The 26,344-nt window shown below is 38.8% G+C and overlaps 3 protein-coding genes and 1 long non-coding RNA gene across 9 annotated transcripts in view; 3 read left to right on the plus strand and 1 right to left on the minus strand.

The window, feature by feature from the left end:
* The first annotated feature begins 2,253 nt into the window (after positions 1 to 2,253).
* On the plus strand, positions 2,254 to 14,988 carry LOC112560921 (fibrinogen C domain-containing protein 1-A-like). Of its 3 annotated transcripts, none has more exons than XM_025233034.1 (11): positions 2,254 to 2,354; positions 2,805 to 2,944; positions 4,581 to 4,800; positions 4,958 to 5,112; positions 5,295 to 5,712; positions 6,034 to 6,158; positions 6,322 to 6,418; positions 8,243 to 8,407; positions 8,670 to 9,404; positions 13,736 to 13,830; positions 14,548 to 14,988. In XM_025233034.1, exons 1-9 carry the CDS (start codon positions 2,303 to 2,305, stop codon positions 8,918 to 8,920), a joined length of 1,623 nt encoding a protein of 540 aa, XP_025088819.1. In that variant the 5' UTR covers positions 2,254 to 2,302; the 3' UTR covers positions 8,921 to 9,404; positions 13,736 to 13,830; positions 14,548 to 14,988. The 3 variants fall into 3 exon arrangements, with proteins under 3 accessions (XP_025088819.1, XP_025088821.1, XP_025088822.1); XM_025233036.1 differs by having other exon boundaries at positions 13,767 to 13,830; XM_025233037.1 differs by having other exon boundaries at positions 8,670 to 8,950.
* Positions 14,989 to 16,176: 1,188 nt separating this feature from the next.
* LOC112560924 lies at positions 16,177 to 17,305 on the plus strand. Its single transcript, XR_003098629.1, has 3 exons — positions 16,177 to 16,241; positions 16,802 to 16,924; positions 17,291 to 17,305. It is a non-coding gene; the product is annotated as an uncharacterized LOC112560924 (long non-coding RNA).
* Positions 17,306 to 17,386: 81 nt separating this feature from the next.
* LOC112560922 lies at positions 17,387 to 20,338 on the plus strand. Of its 2 annotated transcripts, none has more exons than XM_025233038.1 (5): positions 17,387 to 17,547; positions 18,050 to 18,075; positions 18,429 to 18,506; positions 19,048 to 19,125; positions 19,404 to 20,338. In XM_025233038.1, exons 1-5 carry the CDS (start codon positions 17,483 to 17,485, stop codon positions 19,628 to 19,630), a joined length of 474 nt encoding a protein of 157 aa, XP_025088823.1. In that variant the 5' UTR covers positions 17,387 to 17,482; the 3' UTR covers positions 19,631 to 20,338. The 2 variants fall into 2 exon arrangements, with proteins under 2 accessions (XP_025088823.1, XP_025088824.1); XM_025233039.1 differs by having other exon boundaries at positions 18,053 to 18,075.
* A 163-nt stretch (positions 20,339 to 20,501) lies between these two features.
* The window catches only part of LOC112560919, a 40,157-nt gene continuing 34,314 nt past the window's right edge, over positions 20,502 to 26,344 (minus strand). For all 3 annotated transcript variants that reach the window (XM_025233031.1, XM_025233033.1, XM_025233032.1), the window contains 5 exons: positions 26,028 to 26,205; positions 25,671 to 25,754; positions 25,373 to 25,441; positions 24,853 to 24,933; positions 20,502 to 24,371 (listed from right to left, as the gene is read on the minus strand). In XM_025233031.1, the coding sequence (XP_025088816.1) occupies positions 23,947 to 24,371; positions 24,853 to 24,933; positions 25,373 to 25,441; positions 25,671 to 25,754; positions 26,028 to 26,205 (837 nt within the window). In that variant the 3' untranslated portion in view covers positions 20,502 to 23,946. The remainder of the gene's footprint in view (positions 24,372 to 24,852; positions 24,934 to 25,372; positions 25,442 to 25,670; positions 25,755 to 26,027; positions 26,206 to 26,344) is intronic.

A 26,344-nucleotide genomic window follows, 5' to 3' on the forward strand; every position in this document is an offset into this window, starting at 1 on the left:
CAACGGAAGAACAAAGTTCGTATCTGCAAGAAGTATAACTGTTAATGAAATTTTACTAAAGCAAATTCTGCGGGGCTAATAAATATTATTTTTATTAATTTTATTGGACACTCACTTTGATTAATGAGAAGGTTGAGCCTGCTTGCTGTTGCATAGAGAAGCGAACCTGGGTGCGATGTTCGTACCCACTGCTAATCGCAGCTCAGCCTCTGCGTCCACACGATTTCTGTATTGAGACTTCAGTGCTGCCAATGCTGAAAATCCTTGCTCACACATATACGAAGTTGAAAATGGCAGAAGAACTTTCATTGCTTTCTCAGAAAGGAGAGGATATTCACCTCCTCTCACCCTTTACTCTCTCTCCCCCAATCTCTTTCATCGCTGACTCTTCTCTCCCTCTCCAGTCACACCTCTTTCTTTCTTTTTTTTTTTTTTTTAACATCTTAAAGACGCATTCAGGAAACTTAAGGTGACCAGACGTCCCGCTTTTGACCTCGTGTCCCGCCTGCTCATCGGGCAGGACGCCCATGTCCCGCTTTCTGGCTTTCTGGCAAGTCCATCAAATGTCCCGGTTGTCTTTAAAAATCAGAATTTGATTTGGGGTTCTTTGACGGTGACGACACCAGCATCGGCACGTGTCCCGCTTTCGCCCTCGAAACGTCTGGTCACCTTAGGAAACGTCCATCATTCAAACCCTTTCATCCGTATACGTGCGCTCAGTCCTATAGTACTCTGACTAGGTCCCTGACACTCGCCTGCACGTCCCACTACGACAAAGATATGGACAGAGGTCTTTCTCCTTTTAAGCCCCATCAACTTGGAACGGATTACCCATCAGCCTTTGTCATCCCTTACCACCTTTAAGTCTAAACTTGAGACACATCTTTTCAAAATGATTTCACTGACTCTATCTTGACCATGAGCATGCATAACGTGTCTGTAATTGTGCATGTTGCAGAAGTGAGCGTGTCTGTTATATGCGAATGTGGGTTCATGGGTGATGATTTAGTCTGTGTATGATTTATGTAAAGCACTATGAGCAAATCTTTGGAAAGGCACTATATAAATCCTCATTATTATCATTAGGAAAAAATTTCAGGGTTCATTAGTGTTGAGACAAGAGTCTAAAGACATTGCACCTTCCATCCATTAGGTGTCATTTGAAAAAGAATTGCATATTCATGCATTATTGTCCATCAGCAAATCATGTAAACTTCTATTACAATTATCTACTAGCTTTCACAGTTCAGCAGCCTGCTAGATGGAGTTGTTGGCTAAATTTTGTATCAGCTGATTGAAATAACAATAAAATTCATCATAAATAGTACTATTCTTGCTATAGGTAACATCATTTTCAGTCAAAATAGATTGTATGCTTGAGGGAGGGTGTGGATTGGTTGGGTTAGTGTGTGTGGTAGCACAGGGATATCTCTGTCTTGGTCCAAGCAAAAATGTCTGAGCCTCCATTGTTTTATTTTTGCGAAGGATGTAAAATGGGTTGTGCTTTTGTTAGGAAAAAAATTTGAAAGCAGGGACAAAAAAATTATTTGAGACAAATCATTATTTTTTTTTTTTTTGTTACAGGAATGTTGTAATCTAAGAATTTTAAAAAATCATTCAAAATTGATAGACTTTTTGCAATATATGCTTACATCTTTTTGACAAAGGTAAGATGCATGTTCATGTTTGTAGTGTTTAAGTGAGCAGCTTTGAATATAGCATCAGAAAAACAACAACAAAAAGTTGAAATTGTTGATCTTATAAGATGGTGTGCAACAAGAAATTAGCTTTCTGGCAGTGAACTTGGTACAAGGCGTAGCAGATTTTCTACATTTTTTTTAACACCTAACCTAATCTATGAGAGTACAGCAGCTTCAAACATTGTATCACAGAATTTTTTAATGCTGGGCCAGCAGGTATAGTTGTTTAGCAGTGATCTTGTTTCGCTAACTAGTTGGAAATGTGTTTTTTAGCTGCAGGATTTTTTTGTGAAAGTGGACAGCTCTGTCGTCTGGAGGCACGCTCAGTAGGCTTTTGCTTTATTAATTTTTTTATGTTTTCATGATCCGCTCTTGCATTAAATATCCCAATCAAATCTGAAATAGCATTGCTGTAAATAAGTGCATAAACTGTAGAGGGAGTGACCGCATAAGTTGTTGCTAAGATGTAGACCCATCTTCCCCTTGTAGGTCAATCCCTATTCGTTCATCAGAGACAATTTTCCGCTAAATAATGGGTCATGGGAAGAAGCATATGGTGTTGCTGATAATGAAAGGTGACTCTCATTTTAAACAGGCAAGACATGATGGACGCTCTGGCTTTTTGGTGGCTGACCTTTTTCTTTTCCTGGCATTGTATGTTTTTACATTTTATTTCGCTGCATAAGGCTGTAGATTTTAAAACGCAAGCTATTATCCATACAAGCACTTTTTAAATTTGCACCTTTTGTTAAATGGAAATTATGAGAAGTGAAAATTTTAAGCCTCACTAAGTAACCATGCGTGTATATGTATTTCATTATTCGTTTCGCATACTGTAGTTCTTCAACACTTTCGACCCGTTTATTTTTCTCATAGTGATAAAGGCCGGGCGCCCTGCGCCCTCTGCAAAAAATCAAAATATTTACAGCATTTTGGAAAGATTATTATCGGTAAAAATTCGTTCGTTTTGGCAGTTTGTTAGGCATTGCCACATGTTATTAGACACAGCATATTACCTTTACCGTAATGGTCAATCCGTGGAAGGGCTGCGATGTACAAATTTACGTGTCTCCCTGTGTCAGCGTAAAGTGCTGTGATGTACAGGTATCGACACACTTCAGTGGACGTCTAACATCGCGGATCGAGCAGTAATCCAGGTTTGTCTCAATGATAGTGTCACTCTTCCGTGGAACTTCACTACTGACAGTGGCGAGACGATTCAAAGTATTGAGTGGTATTTTCAGGTATGGTTTCACTGTCTACCGCCGCTTGGGCGAACATACAAATATAAACCGTAATGATCTGAGAAAGTAGATTGGTGGGCTTAAGAAAACAAGAAATGAGCCGAAAATGAAATAGCTTGCAATATTTAGATATGTTTTATATAAATTGGCTAACTAGTTCAATAAGTAAACAAGAAAAAATCGTTCGTCATCCTTTGTTATGTACGTACTACCTGCAACAATGAGATTACAAACTTGCTATCTGTACTTAAAAATTAATATATTGTACTATACGTAGATTTTATTATTAATTAATACTTTTATTATTGTGGTATATGACTCGTAATTTATACGAGAGGTGTCTTCCAGATATCGAAGAATCGCGAGTATTTTAAAAATTGTTTCTATTTAACCAGCTTTGCACTTGATTTTTGTTGTTGTTTTTTATTATAGTAATGACTAGCATAAAAAGTTCATAACAGATTTTTATTTTTATTTTTCGTATTTGCGCCAATTCACTGTTCGCCGTTCTCATATCGAGGAAATTCTTTCAGCCTTTGTTTTGAGGACACAACCCTTCAAGCCTGCTTTAAAAGTCAGTTGAACCGTTTACCCCTACAGTCAAATCTCCCTACTATGCCACCCCGCTACTATGCCACTCTCGGTATTATGCCACTTTTGCTCGGTCCCGACTATAAATTAAATGTAAAAAAAAAATTTCTATGCCACCCCAGACTCTCGCTACTATGCCACTTTTTTGTGATTGTTAAAAGGCACAAGTTGTGAAATTCCACGCAGTGCTCGATTATTATACTCTAGGGTAGTGTGGGACATGGCAGTTAGGTGGACGGAACCTAGCACGTACACAGGGAGGGTGGAGGCTGGCGATGGGGGGGGGGGTGGTCGCTGGCCGGGTGACAGTCACGTGACAGGAGGGGGTAGACTAGCGACACGATGCAGGTGCGAGGATGTGGTTGGGAGGGGTGGAGGATGAAGAGGTGAGGGGGAGAATGAGAGAGACAGCTAGTGCCAGCAGACGATTCTTGAGAGCTTTGGACTGATGGGTAACTTGAGAAAATAAAGCTGTTTTTACGAACCCTCGGTATTATGCCACTCTCGCTACTATGCCACTTTTGCTCGGTCCCGGTAGGTGGCATAGTAGGGAGATTTGACTGTATATCCCTTTGTGAGGGACAAAATCAGACTGTGGATACTCACTTCTGTCAATCGTGATTTTATTGCTGATTTATAACCAGAAATCGTTTATGGTTACAAATATTAAGTAGGGCCCCTGCTACAAAGAGACAACGGAAAGGAACTGACATAGCATTTAACAGAAGCTCAAGGGTGGTTTTTGTGCAAATCGAATTTTGCATTATTTACACATGCTTAAATATCGTGATTTCTGTTTACAAACTATACCACCTATGATTTTAAATTCGCATAGTTCGGACACGCGTAAAATGCGACTTGCGACCACACACACACACATCGAACTTTCACCTTTCGAAATCCCTCATGTAATTGCAATTACCGCAAACACCCATCATTCAAAGCTCGTCTTGTGTTGTTAAGTGGACTGTCTGCACTAGTTATAGTAAATTCAATTGCAAGGCACCTTGTCCCTTACTACCTTAACTTTACTGGCCTTTGGCAGTCCCCTGATGAGGAAGCCCACCTTCTGGCTCATACAGAGGACCCCGATGGTCGTTTTGTCCTCGATACTCCGACTCCAGTGCAGCTTGTCGACAAGGCAGGCCTCTTATTGTCAAGGGTAACAACCAACGACACCGGTAGATACAGCATTGTTGTGAATTCTGTTGATATCAAGGGTACTGTGACGCCTAACACTCAAAGTGCACAAGTGGACATTGAAGGTAGTATTAAACAAACTTAGGTTCTTTGTACATTGTCAAATTAAAAATAGTCAAATAATGAGGTGTTAAATGTAGGCTATGCACATTATAGTTGTCCTGTCGTAACTTTACGTCGTTGCTATTTGTTGTAACCATTTTTGTCGATCTTTGTAAACAGTGCCTCCCAGTACAACAAATGGCCAGCTGCAAGTGCAAGTCGTACATCGCAGTATGGCGCAGCTTATACAAGGCGGGACCGGGGAGCCGCAAGTACAGCTGAGCTGTGGGCAGTTCCTGAGTCGCGGACATCCTGAAGCTGACGTGGTGTGGACAGTAAGTGGCAGAACGGAGACACCCTGTTGTACACACCACACAATGCACACACTATACGCTTCTCACCGTCCTGCTCTCGTGACGTCATGTTGAAAAGACATGGCCTAACTGATGAATAAGATGGAAAAGACCATCGCTGATTGCTTAATTGCTCAATTTGTACGTCACTTTTCTCTTATTAGATTCCTTCAGGGCAGGAGGTATCCAGTACAAACTACACAAATGGTTTCTTCTTACTGACTCTGCACGACCCTGTAATGAGGGGCAACTACTCCTGTCGTTTGTCACTCAACTTCTCCGCCATTCTGTGTCTGATGGATGCTTCGCCGTTAGTGGAGGGGATGTTGCTGATTGGCGATGACCTGACCACTAGAGTGGCGATTGCGGAGGCCAGACAAGACTGGCTGATATTGGAAAATGCAAGGTTGAGAGAGCAGCTGATGCAGGAAAGCGCCATCTTGAACAACATGACGAGTCAGATTGAGGACCTAAAATCAAAACTTACGGAACAAAGCAGTCTTGTAAGCCAGGTACACAACCTGCAGGTGGAAGTCTTCAACCAGTCTGTCGCTCTCCAAAAGCTCACCTCAAATGTTGAAGGTGCAGTAGTCTTTATTTGTGCATGAAGGTCCAGTGCTAGAAACTCAAGTGTGTCTTGTGTTTATCCTATAGGTCTTCTGAGGACAAAACAAAAAAATAATAAAAAGGGATGTTTGAGGGTGGGGAGGGGAGGGAAAACCGTAAGGAAAAAAAAATTAGGTCTTGTAGTTCAAATAGAAAACAGTAATAGTGGCTAAGATTCCCCCCTCTAATATGATATTTACAAATAAGGTGCGAATAAACAAATGAAGAAGGACGCAAAGGAATGTTATTCAGAAAGGTTGGATAATTACGATGAAATAAAGCAAAACATTGTTCCAGCTGTCAGAAACTGCCGCGACGTACAGCTTGTCAACAAGAGCAGCGGCGTCTATGACATTCAGCTCCCTGACGGGGTCTTCTTCAGCGTGTACTGTGATCAGACCACAGACGGCGGCGGCTGGATAGTGCGTATACGCGCGCACACAACCCACCACCACCACCACCACCACCACCACCACCACCACCACCACCACCACCACCACCACCACCACCACCAATCTGTTTTCATGTAAAGAAATTGTGCGAAGTGTAGATGTTGAGTTTCTAAGTTAATTTGTCACTTGTCAGGTATTTCAAAGACGAGAGAATGGCGACGTTGACTTCTATAGGAACTGGGAGAACTATGCGATGGGATTCGGGAACTTAAATGATGAATTCTGGCTTGGTCAGTATTAGATTTTCTTATACGTATTACATTTTCTTATACGTGTTTGGTTAAGGAATATTTTTGTTACCCTTTTTTTCTCTCTCTCTCTCTCTTTCCTAGTCCATGCAAGTATATTTGCTTGTTCTCACTTGTGTGGACTGTCTAGGGAGGGTCCATACACGTTCCTATATGTCTTTCTTTTCATATCTGTGTCTCTGTTTACTTGTGCATATTTGTGAAGTAAATCTATTGTGATGTTTGTGTATGTTTTCTTTCCCATATGTGAGCAGTAAGTTTCTTTGTTGATGCATCTCTTTCTTTATGGAGTATGTATCTTTATTTTGCTAGACTAACAGGCTTGACGGTGACGCCATTCCATCACATTTCACATTTGTCCGTTGATCTGCGTGAAACTTTGTGTCTCATGTTTTACATTTGCTACGTTCCTGGATGGATTTCTTTGTCCGAGCTACTTTTCATCTTTTCTGTGCCATTTTATTAATTTCTACTGTCATCTTGTGAGATTTGCGTATCGGCAGTGTCGACTTCAAACTGATTGCCTTGCTCCAGTTTCTTCAGAATGTCGAGCTATCTCAGCAAGCTTTGCGTGGAGTACAGACCAGTCTGCAATGATTGACATCATGTATCTCCAGGAAGCTCGGTGAAATATGCCGCTCAGACCACGAATTTGTATTACTAGACTGCTTGCAGACTATTTTTTCCAGTTAACTACTAAAACGGGACTGGTTTAGTCACATTTCGCATTAATTACTAAAACGAGGTAGGTGTTTACAAAGCTTCCGGTTTAGTCACATTCATTGTATAGACTCGCCGAGACTAATAGCGGAGAACTTCGTAAGAGGCTAAGCGTTGGTCTCGGCAGACAGACAGCAGTCCACCTATAAACTATACACGTCAGTGCTCAGACTAATCTGACATGCTGGTGCTGAAAAAGGCAAACTTGCTTTTGATGCCTTTGACTTGACTACTGTACTTTTGTCTTTCTTAAAACTAGTAGCTGGTAAACAGTGACAAGAGGTTAAAGAGAGACAAAAGTTATGTCAGACAAATCAGTGACAAAGCTTTGTGCTTGTTCCAAATCTCAAATGTCTGCAAGTCAGCCAAACGACATCACCTTCCCATCACTGTCAGAAAACAAGGTGACGATCATTCTTAACATCAATGAGTCATCATCATCAGAAGTGGTCATCATACAGTTTGAAAGTGTTGCCTGTATCTATCAGCTATAGACTGTGATAGGCCAAGGTCACAAATATAGTGATTCTACAACTGTTTTTGAGACCAGCATCCATTCTAATTATATTTGTGTGTTTTTCTTTTTAGTAAAACGCTATGAGTCCGCCTTTAATGGTGGGGAAAAGAGCTATACAAATAAATAAATTATTTCTTCTTCTTCTTCTTCTTCTTCTTCTTCTTCTTCTTCTTCTTCTTCTTCTTCTTCTTCTTCTTCTTCTTCGTTCCTATTCGCCCCCAGTGGAGCATAGGGCCGCAACCACACGCCGCCATCGGACCCGGTCCTGGGCATCCCTTTATTTATTATTATTAGTTATTATTATTAATAATTGTTGTTATTATTATTATTAATAATTGTTATTATTATTCTGTTAACGAACCACGAACAAATGAGTGATTTCCTCTATGAAGAATTTTTGGTCCTTTCACACGATGCTTCACTTGCACATCATGCAGTCGTCACTAAAACAGAACACCTGTAAACAGTACACATCACACAGACACCATTGAAACAGAACACCTGTAAGCAGCACACAAATGTGGGAGTCACTAGGAGATGGTCACTTTTTTTGCTGTCCGTCTGTCCAGGCCTGGACAACCTGCACGTTCTGACGTCACAAGGACCGCAAATGCTTAGGGTGGATATGGAAGACTGGGAGGATAACCACGTCTACGCCACCTATACGAATTTCGCCGTAGGAGACAGTGGTGACAATTACACCCTGCACATTGGAGATTACAAAGGGAATGCTGGTATGCCATTCCACACCTCCTAAATTTCTGCACTTTTTTTATATATCCATAAATCCAATTGCTAAACATTTATTTTCTGAATTTCTTCCTTTCTCTCTGCCTGTCTTTTCTTGTTTTTCTTTATTATGTAGCCCACTAGCTCTAGTCATCTATAGTTATCATGCCCGGTGTAGTGTTTTTAAAAGAGGCTGAATTTGTCATTACCCACATGTATCTGTTCCCAACCCCTATGAAATTCATCAAATCACTTGCCTGTGAGCAGGGGACAGCCTGAGTTTCCATGACAAAAGCCCTTTCTCCACGTGGGACCACGACCACTGGTTTCCGTATTTTGAATATTGTGCCTCGAAATTTCACGGCGCCTGGTGGTACAACGGGTGCCTGCAGTCAAATCTTAATGGCGACTATAAGCACAACTCTAGCGCTCCCGATTCAGATGGAATCAGCTGGGCAACGCATTACGGATCATTGTATTCGATGAGGTTCACAGAAATGAAATTTAGACCACAGTAAACTTTGTGTCACTACAATCTTCGCATGGAAGTAAGTTAAAGAACTTTACAAACTGTACGCACAAAAGCTCAATACAATTCAACCATATTGAAAAATGACTATGAATAAATTTTGTATAATGTGCGCATGATTATTTCTATGCTATGCATATATATTTAAATGCAACATCACCTACGTATTTGGAATTAAGCATAATGCATGGTATTGGCAGTATATTTATGTATCACCATGAAGCTGACAAATTGCATATAAAACAGATATCTTAACGTGTAGACTTGAATTCAAAATAGTACAGAAAAATAATATGCTGGTCATTCTGATCTTTTCTGACTTGGTCTTTGCTAAAACTGTGAGACACTGTACCTTGAATGCAAATTCCCGAGACAGTGTGTTGGGCACTCAAGGATCCATCAGTGCCCACCGGCTGTCTCACTTTACTATCAGCACCATAGAAGCCTGTATTAACGACGTCAAAGACTGGAAGGTAACAAACAAACTTAAACTCAATGATGATAAAACAGAAGCCCACCTATGTTTTAATTCCTTTGCTGGCACTGTCGCGTAACGCGATCGGGCATCGCGGGACTTGCTCCCTCACAAACACAGACAAACTTCCACGCGGCCGACTCGAGCAAAGAAGCCAATCACTCCTCAGTGGACACAAAACGCGCACACGAAGTTACAATACAAAACTGAAGTTAATTGACGGTCGCAGATGGAAAGAAGTCTGCAGCCATCATGCCCGATGAATCGCTAATCTCAGAGAGCACCAATAGATATTTCTGGCCTAGCTCTAAAGCAGACTCCACCTGGGTCAAAAACACAAAAAAGTCAGGCCCGAACTGGGATATTTTCACCTACCAGCAGATAATTAAAAGCACAAGTTATTTTCTCTTTGTGCTCATTTGATTACTCCTTTGTTAAAATTGTTTTTAAATTTCTTCTAATTTACATAAATTGAATATAGTACATCACAGAATGTTTGAAAGAAATTTAGTATTTGGTACTTTAGATATTAAATAATCAAATATAAGTGTGTGTAGAAAATCTATTTTCTACTTTTAGTGTGTTTAGTTACTTTGTTAGGGCAAAGTTTTGATTAGAGCTGTAGGATAGAGACAATACATCGTGAACTGGTCAAGCTGGCAGCACATCAGCCCAGCTGATGCGCCAACCATCTGGCTGCCCCATTCAGCAACCGGTGGCCAGTCGGGGCTAGCAAAAAATCGACGTAAGCGACCACATTAAAACGTACGGCAAGGGGAGATAACTGTGTAACAGTCCTACCCCTTATTGTCCAGCTGAAGGCTGGGTATCACCCAAGGCGACCAACGCCCCTTAAATATTGTCTTTAGACCCTTTCTGCATGGCCAAGGTCACCGGGAGGACGATACACCCAACGGAAGGGAGAAATGAACAAAGTCTGGTACAGGGGTAGAAACGTCACTTTTCCGGCGGCTGGCTAGTGAGTGGGCGACAGAAGGTCCCTCTTATAGAAGGGTGCGAGGGACTTGGAGTATTATATGGTGTATGAAGAAGGGAATGCTTAGCATTGGAAGTAACAGTGAATTGTGAACTTTGGTAAACTTGTGAACGTTGGAATTAACAGTGAGTTGTTATCCTTAGTGAACTGTGAACATTGGAATTTGTGAGCTCTAACTCGGGAGCCCCCGTAGGCTTCTAGTGCTGTGGTTGAACACCCAGACTTTCTCTTGCTGGGTGAAAAAACTGGCCTACCCCATTTTCTTATGCTTTTCCTTTTTTGTCGCTTACATGGCCCTTTCATCTATATTCCTTTTCAAATCGAACATTTCCCTCTTATACTTCAGTTTTACCCTTCCTTTCTTCTGATTACACAGGTCTTTCTCTTGTTTTTCCTTTTCCTATCATGTCTTTCTTTGAATATCATTTTCTGTCTACAGTCTTCTTTATACCCCCTGCGTTTGCCGTGAAGGGCGACCCGTGTTGGGGAAGGATGGGATCCTGGAGGTTGAGGTCCCTGATGGGTTGCGGCCCATCATACCAACACACCTCTTTGGTCCGGACTTCCCCTAGAAATGAGGTTGGTGTATTGCCCTAGATTTGCTAGAAGGCTGCGGCTGGGGTCAATCTGGCCTTCATACTTGGAAGGCCAGAGTATATTTCTTATGTAGCCCTTGTGCGACCCTGCTGGAAATGCCGCTCGGTCGCATCCCCTCGTTGGACTCCATGGTGGCATAAGGAATAAAACATTTTTCTTTATATCATGGCCAAAAAAAACAACAACAACCAAACCTAGAAAGCGTATTAGAGAAGATGATTCCACAGATAGCGAAGATGAGGTGAGGGACAGAATTGAAGGGGCCTGGCCCCGTTTCCTGGTGGTGAAAGGCGCAGAGCAGGCCCGGCCGCTCTCGTCCCTATCACCTTTTGCCAAAGCGAAAGGTTTTAAAAACATCTCAAAAATTTTTCTGCTGTAAGACGTTTGCGCTCTGGACAATTCCTTGTCCAGTGCGCAAATCAAAAACCTTCTGAAGCCCTACGCCGATGGGACGGGAAACAATTTGTTGATTGCCCCATAGAGGTCATGCCGCACCGATCCCTCAACTCCTCGAAAGGGGTCATTCGTTGCCCTGACCTTGCTGTGATGACAGAGACTGACATCAGGTCAGAATTGGCATCTCAGGGGGCTTCAGAAGTACAAAGAGTCATACTAAAGAAGGACGGGAAATCTATTCCCACCAACATCTTATTCTTAACCTTCTGGCTACCCAAAATACCCGACTTCATTGAGGTTGGGTATTTACAGGTTAACGTTTCTATATTTATTCCATCTCCATTGCGCTGCTTCAACTGCCAGCGTTATGGTCACGGGGCTAGCTTCTGCAAGTCCCAGGCCTGCTGCTTTCGCTGTGGTGGTACAGGCCATGCGGCAGCTGACTGCTCTTCAAGCGCAAAGTGTGCAAACTGTGATGGATCACACGTCGCATCTTCTAGAGACCGCCCGAAGTGGAAGGAAGAGGAAGCCATTCAACGTGTACGCGCGGAATCTGACGTCTCGTACGCTGATGCTCGCCGTCGCGTAGTGGCTGGCTCCTTCTATTTCAAGTTCCATGTCTTACTCAGCAGCAGTCATAAAAAGGTTTCTCAAAACATCCAAATTGTCGCCATTAGGATGGAAAGTTCCAGAAAATGCATTTGAAATTTGTTATTTTTTTTTTAAATTAAAAAATTTTTTTGTTTAATTTTTTAAAAAATTTCCCCTCCTGAGTACTGAGTTTTACTATGGAAGTCTACAATAGTGTATGAAACTGCATCAATCAACAACATTCATTGTAATCTACAATTTATTATCTTCTTAAGTCTGTTTATCGCGAACTTCTTCCCATCAGTCTTCATTCGATGAATGCTTGCGCCTTATACTCAATAAGGTTTGATTCTAAGATCTGTGGACAGTTAGCAGCCTGATTGTAAACACCCGGTTCGCATCATACTGAGTATACAGAGTTAGTTGTTGAAAGGGCATACTCAGCATGCTGCAGAACATGTCCTGATGTTCCAGTAGTCTGTTCCCCGCATACTCAATATGCCAAGATCTACAATAACAAGGGATTTAACTCTCGACTCGTTTTCCTCTCTCTCTCTCGCTCTCGCGCTTGCACCACAAGACTCATTTTCCTCCCTCTCTTTCGCTCGCGCGCTTGCACCGCACACTCCCTCTCGCTCGTACGCACGCAAGCGCACACATGCACACTCTCGCTACGCACTGTCGCTCGTACGCAAGCGCACACCACACACATACTCGAACGCAAGCACACACACTCTCCCTCTCGCTCGTACGCACGCAAGCACACACGTACACTTCTCTAGCTCGCACACGGAAGCGCGCGCACACACACACACACACTCGCAAGCACACACACTCGCTCGCACGCAAGCGGACACACACACACTCGCTCGCACGCGCAAGCATCCAAGCGCAAACACACACACGCTCGCTCGCACGCGTACGCACGCAAGCGCGCGCACACACTCTCTCACTCGCACATGCAAGCATGCAATCCCACACACACTCTCTCTCGCTCGATCGATCGCACGCGCTCGCACGCAAGCACTATCGCTCCCACGTGCACACACGCAAGCACACACACTCGCTCGCGTGGAAGCGCACGCAAGCCCAACACACACGATCTCTCGAACGCGCAAGCATACAAGCGCACACACACACTCTCTCGATGGCTCGCGCGCTTTTGATCTCCACGTATCGATCGTTCTCCTCTCTCTCTCGCTCTCTCGCGTGCACGCCCACTCTCTTTCTCGAATGGGCACATTATACCTTCTCTCTCTCTCGCATGCGCATGTACACCATATACTAACCCCCTTTCTCTTGAATGTGCACGCACACACATAATAAATAAAAAAGAAAAAAATAAGATTAAAATGAAGAGATGAAGAAACACGTGCAGTATTAAGAAAATAACAGAAATTACCTCCATAATTTTTTGTGGTTTCTGTGGTCCAATTTACTGAGCTACGTGCATTTAAGTATATTTATTGAAAATCTATTAACAAAAAAATCTACAACAAAAAAAAAGTTAAGGTATTTTCTTGCTCTTTTTTTCTTAACTCGTTCTCTATTCTCCTTCTCGCGCACGTACAGATCTGTACACACGCACGCACTCTGTCATTTGCAATTAACAGTAGTTAAAAATGAAGTTAATAACGTCCAAATTTGGTGTAGTCAAATTAAACTCCGAGGTTGAATTGATCCCAACTGGACCCTTCAACTTCAGCTGAAAACAAACAATTAACGCTCCCTCGTCCCGCCCTTTTCAGGGGAACTAACTACTTCACAGTCCATTTGCAGTTCCGTGGCGCGGAAATATAACCAAGAGGCTGTACGACATACTTGCTTGGATCTGTTCAGTTTGGTAAGTAGATGTCACATTAATGTAAGAAAGTGTTGCTTACAATATTACCGCATAAATTGGACATATACATGGTAATGAAAAATGGTTTGATGCTTAGGACGGCGCATGTGTTGATGCTTGAGTCATGTCCGCAAATGTGAGAAAAAAAAAAAAAATAGAGATTTCAGGGAAATTTAAAGGATAATGGATAGGTACGTGTATTTACTAGAAGACATATGGTAGAAAGAGAACTAGTGTGCATACTTTCATGACACCCAAGTCTGGATTGATAATGCATAAAGATATATTTAGGCCATTTAATTCTATAGTTGATGTTTTTATTTTAATGATATTTGATATCAGAGTCAAATCTCCAATGTAAAATAACACAAATTGGTGTCAATGCAATGTGATCATGAAGTGTTACAGTCATGAGCTGATTTCTCAGAAATTTTTTATCTGTTACAAACATGTCTCATCTTACTATTATTTGAGAATGAGAATCAGAGCAAATGTAGAAAATCAATTTAGGATGTACTTTAAACAGATCATCATGCTAAAAAATTGCACAGTTCCACTTGACCCAAACTTCTGAATTATAAATGGTGTAAATATAGTCGAGCTGCATGAGTACTCTGTTTTGATAATAAATTATATGCAACATTGCCATATTTCATGAGAAGAGTATGTTTGATCTTTTCCTCACTTCTTGCATTCTATCACTTTTTCTCTGTTCAGATCATGGAGCTGACGAAAAAAAGAATTACTGCATTTAATGCCTTTTGCAGCCAAAAGCAAAAGGGTATGTTAATTTTTTCTCTGTGCTTTGAATCCTCTTATAATATGGTGATTTTCTTCTTATAATTCTATATCATTATGTAAAAAAGTAGAGATTATTATAGATCTTTTGACTATGTAACCTTTTCTGGTGAGAGGTTTTAATTTTCTATACCTGTTGTGCCTATTATTAGGCACTGCTATTGCATCTATTGTATCATAACTGTTTAATTGTTTTTCTTTTTGCTAGATGATCCCCAGATAGGTCTCGGCTGCAAACTGTGGTCGAGAGAATGGCGTAGCATGGGACCTGTAGAGAGGGAAGATTACCAAAAAATAGCCAAGGGTTTGTCCTTAAAAGGACTAAGCCCGGATAAATTTTACCGAAACATAGTAAAACTGGTAGCTCTCTTATTACTCTTATGCTTTATGTCAATGTTGTAATTTTTCATAAAATTGTTGATGTTAGTAATAGATGCTAATAAACTTTAAAATGACAAAACTAATAATTTATGGTAGGTGATTGTCTATAAGTTTAAAGCATTACCATATAGTCTGAATTAGTGTACAGTATGAATTTTGATCAGTACAATAAAAGAATGCTAATAAACTTGTACAAATACTAATATTCTTGCACTTATATAGATCATTCAGCACTTAAAGGAGACAGTAGATACTTTTTAGTCTCTTCTTTATTGATTACAGGTCAGACGTGTCATTTTATTTCTTGTATTTGAAGCTGTTTCTACCTGTTGGAATTGTGAAGGCATGCTGAATTTTCTCTGTGTTACAGATAAAAGAACTACAGGAAATGCCAGACTCACAGTATGAGTCTGTGTGCGTCCTCAGATTGCAAAATAATCAATTCTCTTGCAAGGGATTTGGTCCACTAACACATATGCTAGATGACTTCGAAACGAATAGAACGATCTTTGGTTTTGTTTCTAGAATAAGTGAAAAAGGCAAGTATTTTATGTAGCTGTTTCTATTTGAACAGTTGTGTATATATTCCTGTTAACAGTAAAACCTAAATGAGCTAAAGCCATTAACAAAGAGATTATACACCTTCACAGTGTGATCCTGTTAGTTCTGCTGTCTGAATTGAAAGTTGGTGTCTAGGTCACTTTGTTCTGGCATACAGCCAAAATAGCAGTCTGATCGATCACTAATTACCAATGAACCATATACCTTCTTGGAGCCATACAAGTGGCCATCTTAGGTCAACTTTTCTTATTGCTTAAATTGTCTCAGCCATCCTTGCAATCCATCAAAACTGATGAATGTGGCTTACATGTACTTTGCAGTCTTTCTACTTCTTAATTCACCTGTATCCAAATGAATCATTTTTTAGCATTTCATACATTTCTTGGTCCATTTTGGCAGTTTCTTGTTATCATAGAAGACAACTTTTATTTCCAATCAAATTTATGTTGTTATAGCATGGAGTAAAGGGTTACATACATAAAAAAAAAAAAAAAATACAGCTGAACCGCAAAAAGTAAGGTGGTCATTCAATTGTTTTGCAAGTTTTAAGTAGTATTTTTATAATGTTTTATTTTATGGAAGTGTGCTATTTGATCTTTCTTTTTTAGCTAAGAAAGAGACTGTAATTTCTCTGAGGGGAAAAGTAAGGGAGAAGCTGTCAAAAATTGCTAGTAAGTGTCTTCCGTCATTTCACATGTACCTTCTCACATTTTCGTTAATGTATATTAACAACTTATGTATAGTTTCATAATTTTTTTGATGAAAACAACTATTTTTATAATAGGCAAACATTCCAATAAGAATGATAACCAACTGTATGTGGTCCATTTGCTAAAATTCTTTAATGATTATAGAAAAAAGTATAAATTCTTTTAGCTGTTTGTATATCATGCTGCTTTATTCAGTGAATGCTTTCATTTCTTTCATCTGAAGCTCATGTTTCTGTCATGTCAAGCTTATAAAGCATTCAAGTGTCATTGATCTGACAGATGTAGTGTTTTTGAGTTTACATCAATCTGCTAAACACGTTTTAAATCTATAATTGTTTCATTTAAAGGAAACAGTTGTAACTGATTAAGAAAATTGTTAAAATGATAGTGTGTTAATGCTATTAGAATTGTTTAACTAACAAGTCAAGGAATACAGGGATTTATAGAATGTTGAGATATATACGGATGTTTGACGTGTTTTCAGAACGGGATCTTGGCCTAAATCAGTTTCCATACAAAAGATTACAGCGGGGAGAATTTGAGGTAGAAGGAGTACCATCATCTCTTTTGCCTCTGAAGCCCCTTTTAAAGATGAATAGCTTGGAATTAAAACAGCTCATGGACAGCGCTGTATCAATCAAGAGGTATGATTACTTCAATTACTGTGTTTTAAAAGTAATCTCTTAGATATGATGGTCTTCCCCCAGCATCCCCATGCACAGTTTTAGATGAGAATACTTGTGCATACCATATATCGTACTGGGTAGATAAATATTTTTATATTTCTTATCACCTTTATATTGCTTGAAAGCAAATAAGCTGTGAGTTAAATTGAGTAAATATTAATTTCACTTTACAGTGACCTTTCACTACGTAGTGGTCTGACATTGGAAAAAAATAACTCACCAACATGCTATTGCACATCAGGTCTTTACAGATAATAAACATTATTAAGAAAACAGTTAAAATTTGTGCTAAGTTCTTGATTGGCATACACATAACTCTTGCAGGATATCTGCAACACATCTGGCAAGTCACCATCATCCCCCTGAAGATGCAACAGAAGAGACACACCATACACCAAACACAGTTACACAATACATCAGATAGACCACAATAAACACACATATGACACAGTGCAGCAGAAAGACCCCATTGATATATCACATCCCATACCACACACTGTCCACCACACAGGCATAATGCAGGCACAAGACAAAGAGAGCAGAGATACATCACAGGTTCAGATGCAGACAGGTGACTTGAGGTAATATCAAGTACAATTTTTTTTAAATGTTTGTATTAGCTGTAAATAAATGTAGTTTAAATGTTGTTGATGACAGATGTTGTACGTTGTTAGATGACAGAATTATCTTAAAACTGTCTTAATCATATAGTCTCACATGTGTGATGTGTCCGTCACACATAAACAATGTTAGAAAGTGGTGCACCCAATTTATATTGTTAACTGGTATTAGGAGCAGAGCAAAATTAAGGACGAGGATAGCGCAGTCAATTTTTTGGGGGGTAATGTTTTTTAAATAGAGATCCCATAGTGTTTTTCTGAGTTTATTTGACCCTTCTCAGCCATTGTGCTTTCCTTTCCCTTTTTTTTGTTCATTTGTGTGTTATTGTAGATATTCACTGAATTTTGATATTTCACGGTCAACATACAATTGTGCATGTACTATGGATTTATTTAAAGTTCAGTATACCTTCCCATGAATTCCTTTAGAGAATATAAAATAGATTTTGTTTTATGTTTTCAGCAGGAATTTCACATTGGAGTCTTCTGGTATATTTTCTTTTATCTTTAAGTTTAAAGTCAATACCTTTTTCAAGCTTTAATGTTTGTTTTTATCAGAAATCATACATCTGTTATGCTTATATTTATAAATACTTTTGAATTCATTGTTGGTAAATGTTACATCTGATAGTATTTCCTTCCTTCTCACTGATTTTCATCATTAGCATATCTTAGGCAATTATACATTTGTTTATTGTCAACATGGAATAGTTAAGTATTTGAACAGATTTAGCATGAAGCAAATAGCTAGTCAGTTGATCCAATGGCCCTATTGAATGCCATCTTTAATGAATACATTAAGACTGCAGCAGTAATTTCATTTCAAATGCACTTCATTTCAGGTGGTACTCAGCAGCAGACTGCTGTTTTGGGTGACTCTGGCGAGCTTGTTTCAGGCTATACAAACAAAGAAAATGAAAGTAAGTCTAAAAGACAAATTTTGTCACAGAAGTTTTGTCTTTTATTTTTGCTTTCAGCATTATTAAGCTTTAGAAGACTGTCAAATATTCCATGCTTGCCGTCTGCTCCTCAGCAGAAAAGAAACTAAACATGTTTAGTACACACATGAATTTTTACAGTTATATTTCATGGCTTTTATAGGCATTGAGGTGAATGTTACTTTTCTTCACTTAAATATATTTTCTTCGGGTTATTGCTTCTACCTATTTGTATTGCTTCTTTTCTTCTTCCACTGTTGCAAACTATGTTCCGCCAGAGTATTTTGTGATAATGATTTGTTTCCTTTCTTGTCCTCCTCTGATATTTTATTATGTGGATATCCCTTTTGTTTAATGCTTCATTTCTGTCACTTATGTGTCTTTACTGCTTAGTTGTACTTCATTATCATCATTGGCCACCTGTTTATGTTGTACAGATTAACCTTGTAGACGCCCAGGTTGCATGCTTCTATGTGAGCAAGATTATGTCTGTATAAACTGTACACTATTATTATTATTTCAGGTGGAAATCTCCAGCAGATAACAGCTTCCATTGTACATCTTGGTTCAACCACAACCCAAGTACAACCCAAGCCTAAAAGTAAGGGTAATCGAGCACTGTATATCATATATAGCTTAGGTTATGGCTTTCAATGTACTGTAGGTTTTGCTATTTGCATTGCTTATTGTCTTCTTTGACAGAGTTCCATACAAAGTACCTTGCTTTTTAGCTTCTAGCATATATTGCACCAAACAATTGGACCTGACACTAGTTACACCATTAGTGTAATCCTTTCCTATGTAGGTTATTTTAGTTTGTTTCTTTGTCAATACATTACTATGAAGGTGCTGATTGTAACATTTTCGAATGTTTTGCAGGGCAAAGACTTAGATGGAACTCAGAGGCACTGACAGTATTAGAAGATAGCCTTGGCCCTCTATTTGCTCTGGATGGTCCCTTACCTGGATCTGACCGCCTAGAGCACATTAGAAATAGTACGCAAGTTTTACAGAAATATAGTGTACAGCAAATATATCAAAAGCTCTTTAAGATGATTAACAAAAAGAAAAAACAAGAAGCGAGTAAGACATTTGGACAGAACTAAAGCTAAGGAAACTTAGCTAAGGAAGCTTTCCCATCCACAGCAACAGAAAATATTGGCTTGTGACATTATTGCATATGTAAACATTTTTATATCACTTTTATGGATGCTTTAATTTTGTGAATGGATGTTTTAAATACATTGTGAAATATTTTAGGAAAATTTTGAGTATACTGATAGCCACTCAGTAGTTGAACTGTTAGATAATGAGACTATGCTAACAACCTAAGAATCTCAAATATATACATAATGATTTCAGTTTTAAATGAACGGTAATCCTGATTAAATGTGGTTGTAGGTGCTTTAATCATCTATTTGACTTTTGTTCAATGATATATGTATTATTCTAAACTGTTTTTATTTAAAAACGAAACAGGATATGGAAACAAAGATGTTTTAAGGCTGTATTAATACATACAAAATTAACAGAGTAATAAGTGCTATAGCTTCATTAAAATGCAGTTAACTTGGCGTTAAATAAGACAGAGGGGGTGCCTCGAGATTAAATAAATTTGTGAATTTCTGTTATGCAAACATTCCTACATAGTGAGGGTGTAGTTACTGTCGTGCAATGACTAGACCGAACAATTGTTTTCAGCTTTTTTTCTAAAGCTTTTTCCTACTTTTGATATATACATTTGCTGAACTTGTGTGAAAGATATTTTTTTTTTTTTTTTTTTTTGTACAAAGGAGAAATAAGTTTTTTGTGAGAACAATATGGCTGCAGTTTTTGTGTCATTCAAATTTTGATTTATGCTGGAACAAACTGCACATTTCTGGAAATTGTTTTGCAGTCTGTGGTATGCAACCAATGAAGATGGAGGTTCTTTGTTAAAAAATTTTTGCAATCACAACAGCATGATTGAGTCTGCACTTTGAGTTCTCCTAGCTTTTATTGTAATCTAAATACTTGTTTTGCTAGCCCTTCAGCCAGTAAATCAATCATTCAATGATTCATTCATCATCATCCTCGTAATCATCATCACTATGTGTAACTTGTACTAATGGACTGCCTGCAGGCAATTTCTTTTGAATTTCTGGAACGAACGAATGACTGTTACCTTATGTGTATATGTTTGTATTATATTGCAAGATACTGTATTTACTATTTCATGTATTTGTGAGACAAAATAAATGTTTTAAAAAAAAAAAAGACCGAGGGGGGAAGAAAATTTTGTCTGACTGATGCTCATTTGCTGCCTGAAAAGTGGTATTTTATGCTTTTCATTACATGCATGGATGGTGTCCTAAGTGTTCAAGGTACACATAAATGTGTTACAATATCACATTGTTTTAGCGGTATGGACTGCAAGAAATTTGAGTTGTTGGTAGACTTTTCACTGGACTTTTGCACTATTATTCATCCAAACACATGAACACTTTGATGTGTCAATAAGAAATCCTCATTGTGTTGACAGTGTGTCGATACAGTTGGACACAATATTATTTGTCATTTTCTCTATCAAGGCCTCAAAAATGATGAGCAAATATGGTAATCGCACATAGGAGCAAAGGGACATTTACAGTTCATAGAAACATTTGTTCCCAAAGATACCACTGCTTCTTAGTGATAACAGAGTAACCATAAGAAAATAAATTTCCCATCCTGTAACACATTGAAAAAGAAGTGAAACTGTTAACAATTTGATGAACTTTATAATAATAATCACATTGTCACCAAACAGAAACAGACCTAGAATGTTCACCGAAACAATGGCAATATATCTCTCTATGTGTGCTTCTTCTCTTACAAGTAGAATCTCATATTAGACATTACTAGTCTCCTCCGACTGTTTCCTAGTAGGTAGGGCACCCACTTATGCCAGGTGCAAAAGATGTAAAGTTCTTTCATTTTATGTTTCCGTCATGTGCACTTTTTCTCACACTGTCTTCTTGCTTTTGTAATCAAAGCGCATCTCCAAAGTTGTGTAGTTTTCAGTTATTTAGCCGTGATACTAAACGCCATACGACGGTCCGGCAGTGCACCACTCCTACCCCACTGAATTAGGTTTTTCCCACGAGAGTGGGCGTTCGCCATGGCTGTCCCCTATCATGCATGATGCCCTTCAGGACCACAACATCTTTGTGTAACCTGGAGGGAGGTCGACATAAGAAAACTATGCTTTACCAATGACACGATCTGATGTCCGGTAACAAGAAGGAAGATTGTAATAGACAATCAGTCAAACTTAATGGCGTGAGTGATCAGGACTTGTCAAATGTTTTGAAAAACTGTTATGCACGTTTTGAGAATCATGATTTTTCTGATAAAGTTAGGGCACTTGTCCCTAATGATAACAGTAATTTCTCAAGTCGATGTGACAAAACTGCTTAAGCGGGTTAGGGTTAACAAGGCGAAGGGCCACATGGAATATGTGGGCGAGTCTTGGATTGGTGTGCTGTTCAACTAGGTGGAGTGTTTCAACACCTCTTTCAATTCTCTATTGACTCAGGGCACATTCCTACACTCTGGAAACTCTCTAACATCATCCCACTCGCCCAAAAAGCTAATCCTAGTCAACCTAATGATTTTCGGCCAATAGCACTAACCTCCCTCATAATGAAAACCCTTCAGAAGATTGTCAAAAATCTCATCCTAACATCAGTAGAGAGTAAATTGGACCCACTGCAATTTGCTTATAGGAAGGGTAGGAGTGTTGATGACGCCAAGTTGTTTATTTTGAACATGCTGTATAAACATCTGGAAAAGCGCAAGACACATGCCAGACTACTTTTCGCAGATTTTATTTCTGCATTCAACACAGTGCAACCATACCTTCTAGCTCTGAGACTATCTGGTTTTGACCTACCACACCAATTGGTCTTATGGATAGTGGATTTTTTTACATGCAGACAGCAGAGGGTGTATGTGTATGCCCTGTTTCCAACAAATATTTTTAGATGAAAAAAAAAAACAAAAAACAAATGCACACCTACCCATCACACAAACACACACAGCTGACAGTTCATCTGTGATTGAGTAGCTGGACTGCTGATGGCACAAAAGATTTCAGATGCCTATTGCTTTTGCATACTGGCATGGCATAGCTGTTACCTGAGATTAATACAAATTCTCCCGCTAGCACATGTTCAGGTATGGACAGAATGCGGGAAGCTTTCCTAACTAGTTGTTGATCACAGAAGGAAGTCGAGTACCTCTGTTAAATACCAATTATCTTGGAACAGACGTGGACAATGCTATTCAAACTGTTCCTATCATGGACAGATAGATTACGAAACCATGATACAAATGAGAAGGATAAAAGACTCTCAATAAAAGACTGGTAGAAACAACCTAAAATTGCACTGCTAACGGAGAAACTATTTAACTTCCGCAAAAGGTACATTCTTTGCTGGCCACGTTTGACAATGTGTTCAGTGTTTAGAGTCCATTTAAGCTGGCAATCTTAAACAGTTCCCAGGTACCTGAAAGAGGTAACAGTTTCAACAGGTTTGCTATGTATCACAAGCCATTCAGAGTAATGAAGGTTGAACTTCATTGAAAGATTTCTTAGTCTTTACATATGCGGATGTTACACCTCTTGTTCATTTTGGAAGGGAAGGTGCTTCCACCTTAAGGTGATTTCACAATGTAGCAGCTCAGTTGTTACTGAGGCTTGTAGATGGGGGAAACACAGAGCTGGGGCGAAATGGCAGTTGTTCAGTGTCATGTGTAGTAATTAGTAATGGTTTTTATGAACATCCAACCCGTTTAAAGTTGTTTTAGATCTTTTATGCACTTCAGTCCAACTTTCAGCTTGAAGGAAAAATAATCTTTCAATCTTCTTTGGGGATATCTGTACTGGAGTGAGTTTTGTCGCAAAACTATTTCGAAAACATCTAAAACTAGCCTTCACGACATGTGATTTTTTCCTTGAGGGTAAGGTTGCAACCATTCAAAGTCTTAATTTATCAGGATGCATTTGACTTAACAGTTTGTTAGTATAAAATAAGATGGTTACCATTATTATTTAGTAGTCAATAATGCATCTAAAACTGTTTACGCTTTTAAGGAAGATGATTAAATGATTTTTATAATTTTTTTCTGCAGACGGACACAAAAAAGTCTAGAGGGACAATAAACAGAAGGGAATAATAGCTATCAGTTTCATATCAATAAAACATATGCCAGTGTTCCACCCTGAGTACAGGAGACATGTGGGTAACACGGAATGTTTACTTAATTACCATCCCCATCAGAATCTTCATCGTCTGTGTCAATGTCACTAAACATATCTATTACATCATCAGAACAATTTAGAAGAAGTGTCGGTTGATCCTTAGCTGCCGACAGTAAACTGCCAATGGAGCAGTCAAAGTTAATTTTTTTGAAATCCAGGGTGATGACACAAAGTGCCCTGAAGCAAATGTAACATGTCTTCCACTATCATCTTGCTGAATGACTTAACATAATTCAGTCCAAGATGATATCGAGTGTGATCAGTCAAGTACTGCACAGGTGAGATGTTATAATGCACCAGCCACTGCTGCAGAAGGTCTATATCTTCGAGGATACGTTTCTCTTCTTCTTCTGCACAGCAGCATTCGGTAACAGAATTGGCAGCTTGGACTTGCTCTCTACACAAGTTGTGATTGTTGTTTTCATATACGGCAGACTTAGGGTTTGCAAGCTGTGCAAATAAAATATTGATGCCCTTCTCTCGTAGCTGGTTGCCAACAGCCTGTAGATTAGTGGTGTTGAGATGAAGTCTTTTTGTGAGTCGCATGGCAATTTTCTGACCATCTGCACAAAACATTGTAAGGTAAGAGTGACCCAAAAACATTCTATAGAGAAAATGGTCAAACAGTACTTATACAATATTATGCATGCTGCCTATATGCAACCATCCCAAGAAAAATGTCATAACTGAAACATGAATCAAATGATTATTCAACAACAAGCAGAGTATATAATCTTACTGTATATGCCTTGAAGGTAAAAAAAAAATTACAGTTAGAATGCAAACTACAGAGTTTTCTTATGGGAATAATGCCTCAGATGACTGCAAATATAAAATAACCCCTTAAGTCATGCAGTGTATGATAGTGCAATCTTGTATATTCTTAATGGAACTGTATGATTAATTAATTAACTAGAAGATTTTAAATATTTCATACAATCCTTGCTGCCCTGAAATGTGAAGGAATGACATTTTACTTGAACATCAACCTGTACAAGAATTACATTTTCAATGATAATGAATTTAAAAAAAATAAATACAAACCAGCATAGCGCTTCTTCAGTCCCAGCAAGTGCTGACGCTCTGTAGAAAGCTTCCTGGCCTTCTCAATCAGTGGATCAGTCCCTACAGCAAATCAAATGGTCAGATCACAACAAGCATCAATATATGTTATAATAAAATGAATGACAAGATCACTCGTGGTAATGATAATCAATAAAATTACTGCTGGCATGCAGTCTTCTTACTATCACATGGACAATAGTGAATTATCATTTTTGAATGTTTTAATTAACTTAATTTTTTGGTAGCTTCTGCTTCAGAAAAATTGCTTTGCTTGATTATTCCTACTTTTACATATCTTTTGTTCAGCAAAGGTGAGTCTCCATATGACATATATCTTAGTCCTAGAGCCTGTACTTGATATCACAAAATGCTGCAGCTATCATCATATCACATGCTCATTTCTGTGTTTGAAGCATTAAGACAACTGACAATAGTTATTGTGCGGTATAATCTCTTTTACATTGTTAGTATGTGTCTTACATTTTGATGTTTGACATACCTCTTTGATCATCATTTGTCACTAGAATCTGTGTCAGTTGATGAAGCCAATCCACAGCATTTCCATCATCTGAAGTTAAAGGCAGTTTCCAACAAAGAAAAGCACAGCAATGAGGGGCACAAAAATCAAGGTGCTTAAAGGGACTATTATCTCTGGATTTATGAATTCTTTTTGTTTAGGTGTCATACACAGGCTTCGGTTTCTCTTACATTTGTTGTGATGGTAGAAATATATTACAGAGAGATACTAATATTAAGCATTCTATTCTATCCTGTATTATTCAATAAGTGTTACTTACACTTTCTTTCCACATCACTGATGAATACCTTGGAATTCACTTGAATTTGCCTTGCTTTCTTAAGCCTTACAGAAAATGTCTGAACTGAAAGGAAAAGTAGTAATGCAAAGTCATTTGCAAAATTTGTTAAAAAAGCACCTTGAAAAAAAAACCAAATATAAAATAAATAACTATGCATGATACTTGTCAACAAAGACATTGCCCACAAAACGATCAAATACACAGTGGATCAAAAGTACCAAAGAAATAAACAAATATGCTGCCAATTATTTTACAGTAGTTTTCAGTTGTTATGATTATATATTATACATGATATAATCACAACACACATGTATAATGGGCTGCTCCATAAATTACCAATAGAAAAGAAAATTCTCCGTCCATAATTAAGTAGAGCACTGCTTAGAAGATCCTGTCTATTCGGCAGTGTCATCTCCTTGCTCCATAAAAATTTTCGTAGGAAGGACCACAATCTTTCAATGGCTTCTCCATCTATTAGACCGGTTCCTTTGCAGTATCGCTGTCCAAATGTCATCTACAATAGTACCATAGAATCAATCGTTGAAAATGAAATGTCTCTAATAAACAAATTGCATCTTTGTATATTTCTTATTCTTGGTTGTGCATTCTGCATTTATTTGTATCTATATTTATGTGTATACAATAACACTATA

Source organism: Pomacea canaliculata, linkage group LG3, assembly GCF_003073045.1.
Source record: "Pomacea canaliculata isolate SZHN2017 linkage group LG3, ASM307304v1, whole genome shotgun sequence".
Classification (NCBI taxonomy): Eukaryota; Metazoa; Mollusca; class Gastropoda; order Architaenioglossa; family Ampullariidae; genus Pomacea; species Pomacea canaliculata.

Bases quoted from the DNA above. Each gene is read 5' to 3' on its own strand.
- LOC112560922 (XM_025233038.1), top strand. From the start codon at position 17,483: ATGCAGGCACAAGACAAAGAGAGCAGAGATACATCACAGGTTCAGATG. The intron at 18,507-19,047 runs GTAAGTCTAAAA...TTATTATTTCAG, and splicing joins TACAAACAAAGAAAATGAAA to GTGGAAATCTCCAGCAGATA. The intron at 19,126-19,403 runs GTAAGGGTAATC...AATGTTTTGCAG, and splicing joins AGTACAACCCAAGCCTAAAA to GGCAAAGACTTAGATGGAAC.
- LOC112560921 (XM_025233034.1), top strand. From the start codon at position 2,303: ATGATGGACGCTCTGGCTTTTTGGTGGCTGACCTTTTTCTTTTCCTGG. The intron at 2,355-2,804 runs GTATGTTTTTAC...TGTGATGTACAG, and splicing joins CTTTTTCTTTTCCTGGCATT to GTATCGACACACTTCAGTGG. The intron at 6,419-8,242 runs GTCAGTATTAGA...CCGTCTGTCCAG, and splicing joins AAATGATGAATTCTGGCTTG to GCCTGGACAACCTGCACGTT.